The 3,854-nt window shown below is 32.1% G+C and overlaps 2 protein-coding genes across 2 annotated transcripts in view; both read right to left on the reverse strand.

Annotated features, from left to right (window-relative positions):
- LOC104701080 (transcription factor MYB114-like) lies at positions 756 to 2,554 on the reverse strand. The gene is made up of 3 exons (XM_010416710.2): positions 2,330 to 2,554; positions 1,434 to 1,563; positions 756 to 1,354 (listed from the first exon to the last, which is right to left on the reverse strand). The coding sequence occupies exons 1-3, from the start codon at positions 2,448 to 2,450 to the stop codon at positions 868 to 870; spliced, it is 738 nt and encodes a 245-aa protein (XP_010415012.1). The 5' UTR covers positions 2,451 to 2,554; the 3' UTR covers positions 756 to 867.
- The window catches only part of LOC104704585, a 3,751-nt gene continuing 3,351 nt past the window's right edge, over positions 3,455 to 3,854 (reverse strand). Inside the window, exon 3 of the mRNA XM_010420642.1 lies at positions 3,455 to 3,734. Coding sequence (XP_010418944.1) covers positions 3,455 to 3,734 — 280 coding nt within the window. The remainder of the gene's footprint in view (positions 3,735 to 3,854) is intronic.

A 3,854-nucleotide genomic window follows, 5' to 3' on the forward strand; every position in this document is an offset into this window, starting at 1 on the left:
GTGTAAACCAAAAGTCATTGTCGCATAAATTATTGAAAATAACAGGACTCGGCACTTTTTCTCTTAACAGCCAAAATAAAATTTTCTTTGAATTTCAGTGCTGCTGCTCATACTTTAGTTTTTGGTTGGTTTAAATATCTCTCAATTATTTTTTTGAAGGATGATGTTTGTGTAACTAATTCCTGATTATAATTTAAAAAAAAAAACAGTAAAGAAAGTATCAGAAGGTTTTAAAAGTCGCGAGAGACTACAAAATTACTAAACCTATCAATCTAGTATATTCATCAATATAATTAAAGTTGTTGAAAACCAAAACAACTAGTATATTGATTGCTAATACTATATTCTTTTGGAAGACATGAAAGTTTATCGTTAGTTTTGGATGTAGTAAGAGCCTTACACAGTTACACGTAGTTTACGCGAGCTTATAGTATATAATATAAGTATAACCATGCAACAAAAAAATATTAAACATTTTACGTTAGAAATATCCATTATTGTATCAATCTAATAACTCATTTTTGTTTCTTTTTCGTACGTAGCTAATAACAAAAGTTACAAAGTATATATTTAAAAAATAGCTATAAATTTAACTGTAGACCAAAATAATTATATTTTCATTTATGCTTTTTTAAAAACCTTTTTATATGCTTTAATAAATCTTTGGTCAAACCACTGAATCAATTGAAGTTCCACCAATATATCTCATTTTAGAAAATATAAATTTTAATTCTAAAACCCCAAGCATATTCACACCGAAACATAAAATTTCTTGTTTAAATGATTAAAATAGTAGTTCATTCCGAAAAATACACACTAAAAGCGAAAACAAACCCATACAGAAATGCAAACAAATGGCCACAAACACTAATCAAATTCTCCATTAAACATACTCCAAAGTTGCTCAACGTCAAACGCCATGGTGCCCCCTTTCTCTGTTGCCGTCACTTCTCTAACCAGGGCATCTACCTCTTGGCTATCATCTAGTAAATTCTCTAACCACATATTATCTCCATCAATAAAATTATTGATATGCTCAGCTTTCTCCTTATTTTTGTTACATGTCATATTATTTTCACAAACATTATTGTTATTGAGTCCAAAGCATGAAGGAATAACGTCAACTTGTGGCCGGCCAGTGAGATTGCTGGAGCCGTTATTAACTAAGAAGGATCGAGGTCGTGGCTTAAAAACATCAATTTTTCGGGCCGGTGTGGTAGGATGAGAATTAATGTTTCTCCTTTTCATCTGAATCTTACAACACGGCTCATGTTTCTTACTCAGATGAGTGTTCCAAAAATTCTTGACATCATTTGCGGTCCGACCAGGCAATCGACCAGCAATCAAAGACCACCTAAGCATTGTAAAACAATAAACAATTATGAGTTAGTAGTATGAAACTTGATAACTTATGACTCCGAGTTAAAAAGTACCTGTTTCCTAGAAGCCTATGAAGGCGAAGAAGCAGATCGACTTCATCAGAGCTAAGTTTTCCTCTCTTGATATTTGGTTTCAGATAGTTCAACCATCTTAGTCTACAACTCTTCCTGCACCGGTTTAGCCCTACAAAACATAAAACTGAAATTAATTATACCTACTAGTATTATTACTAAGCAATAAATAACTGTTCCAACACATACTTATGTGTTCGTCTAGAAATTTTCAATGAATTTATTTAGAAAAGGAAAAACCAGTAAAAGGAATTTTAAAGACTACAGAGGTTGGCATCGTTCTTTTGATTTTTTCAAGAAGAGGATAGCAATATACAACTTAAATAAAATCCTCTTTTAGGTCCATGAATAAACCAATATGCAGCATATAGATGCATGAGTTCTTATTTTTATTAACAACTTTGAATAGCATATATATTAATGATTAATTTCTTCATCAAAAGAAAAAGAAAGAAGTATGAGAGTTAATATAAACACGTGAAAGAAGAATATTAGATAGAGAAAGAAGAATATTCNTCGTCTAGAAATTTTCAATGAATTTATTTAGAAAAGGAAAAAACAGTAAAACGAATTTTAAAGACTCTACAGAGGTTGGCATCGTTCTTTTGATTTTTTTTCAAGAAGAGGATAGCAATATACAACGTAAATATAATCCTCTTTTAATTTAGGTCCATGAATAAACCAATATGCATATAGATGCATGGGTTCTTATTTTTATTAACAACTTTGAATAGCATATATATTAATGATTAATCTTTTCATCAAAAGAAAAAGAAAGAAGTATGAGAGTTAATATAAACACGTGAAAGAAGAATATTAAATAGAGAAAGAAGAATATTCGTAAATGATGTGTGTGTGTGTGTTTTAAAAAAACATACCAGCTCTTAAAGGAACTTGGTGCCATTTGCCTTCTCCAAACTTATTTATGCACTGTCTCAAGAGACTATCTTCTTCAGCAGTCCATGCACCTTTTCGCAACACTTTGGACGAACTCTCCATGGAACGAAAATAGAAATATAAAAGTATCCAACCAAATTTCAAATTTATAAGGGGTCAAAGAAGAGAGGGGGTATATATTGTGGCTTCACAAATCACTCGAGGACTTATAGAGTGAGAGTGTATGAACGAATATATAAACCCGTGAGGGGCTTAGGGAAGCGACGTGCATGTTTGATATCCACATTTCATTGTTTAGCTGTCGTGCTTAATTTGCTAAGTTATTGTTCTGTTACTGATTTGACTAGATAAAAAGGTTCGTAGCACCCTGCTAGCATCTTCATCCATTGGCAGTACTTGAATTTTTGTTTTTTAAATGTTTCTTAATAAAATTAGGAGAAAAGACGATTAATGATTGGTTATGGTTATATAATTACAAGGGAGAGTATATATATGTGAACGAATATAAACACGTGATGGGCATACGTAGGTGTAGGTGACTTGCATGTTTGATATCCACATTGCATGTTTTTAACTGTCGTGCTTAATTTGCTAAGTTATTGTCTGGTATACTGATTTTAGATTAGACAAAAGGTTCATACAGTACTACATAGCATTAGCACCCAAATAGTATCTTCATCCCTTTTCTTCAGTAAACATGGCATATGATTCATCGTAGTTGACCAATGCTATTTCGGTCAATATTGTTTTGGCAAGGTTTTGATAGTTGAGACAGTTTACTTTTTAAAATATTTAGTTCGGGTTCGGGTAAAAATCGTCCCTGTATCAAAGTTGAGATAGAAAAATACACTTTCCAAAATTGCACAAAATGACTCTTTATATTGATACAGTATAATGGTCTTCATCGGTAATGTTTGTTGGGCCAACTTTAGCTAAAGGCCCATAAATCCCATTATCTCTTGATGAAACTACATGTATGAAATAAGTCTTATGAAAAATTATGCCCCAACGACTTTTATTTTATTAGGATTTGTTGTTATATTGATATTCAGCCATACCGTAATATAGACTTGAATTTTGAAAATTTCCAAAAATTACAAATCAGATTAGGGCGCAGGGAACTTAGGAGATGCAAATATAGAGATATTGATCATTAACCTAACCCACCAATTTGTACGCACCATAAGGTCAAAATCTGATTTACCATTATCAAACACACCAAGCACAGTTGATTGGTAACGTCTCATTTCCGAATACTCATTCTGAAGCATTGCCTTATAAGCAACTTCCATAAACTTCTCAACATCATTGTAAGTCGCAAGGCAAGTACGTAGCTGGGTCTCGGCCAGAGGGTTCTCGGCTTTAGGAAAGCCATATATTGGTGTTGTTGATTATTTTTGTTTTCTTTGAGAAAAGAAACGAAGAGACACTGATTTAGTATTATATGCAATATTTTGGTGCTTGTTGAATATATTTTTCTGTTTGCCAAAAAAAAAAAAAAAAAAA

This window comes from Camelina sativa, chromosome 7, assembly GCF_000633955.1.
Source record: "Camelina sativa cultivar DH55 chromosome 7, Cs, whole genome shotgun sequence".
Taxonomy (NCBI): domain Eukaryota; kingdom Viridiplantae; phylum Streptophyta; class Magnoliopsida; order Brassicales; family Brassicaceae; genus Camelina; species Camelina sativa.

Excerpts from the sequence above, each read along its gene's own strand:
- LOC104701080 (XM_010416710.2), bottom strand. The coding sequence starts at position 2,450 with ATGGAGAGTTCGTCCAAAGTGTTGCGAAAAGGTGCATGGACTGCTGAA. Across the intron at positions 1,564-2,329 it reads CCAAGTTCCTTTAAGAGCTG|GGCTAAACCGGTGCAGGAAG; the intron begins GTATGTTTTTTT and ends TATGTTTTGTAG. Across the intron at positions 1,355-1,433 it reads CATAGGCTTCTAGGAAACAG|GTGGTCTTTGATTGCTGGTC; the intron begins GTACTTTTTAAC and ends TACAATGCTTAG.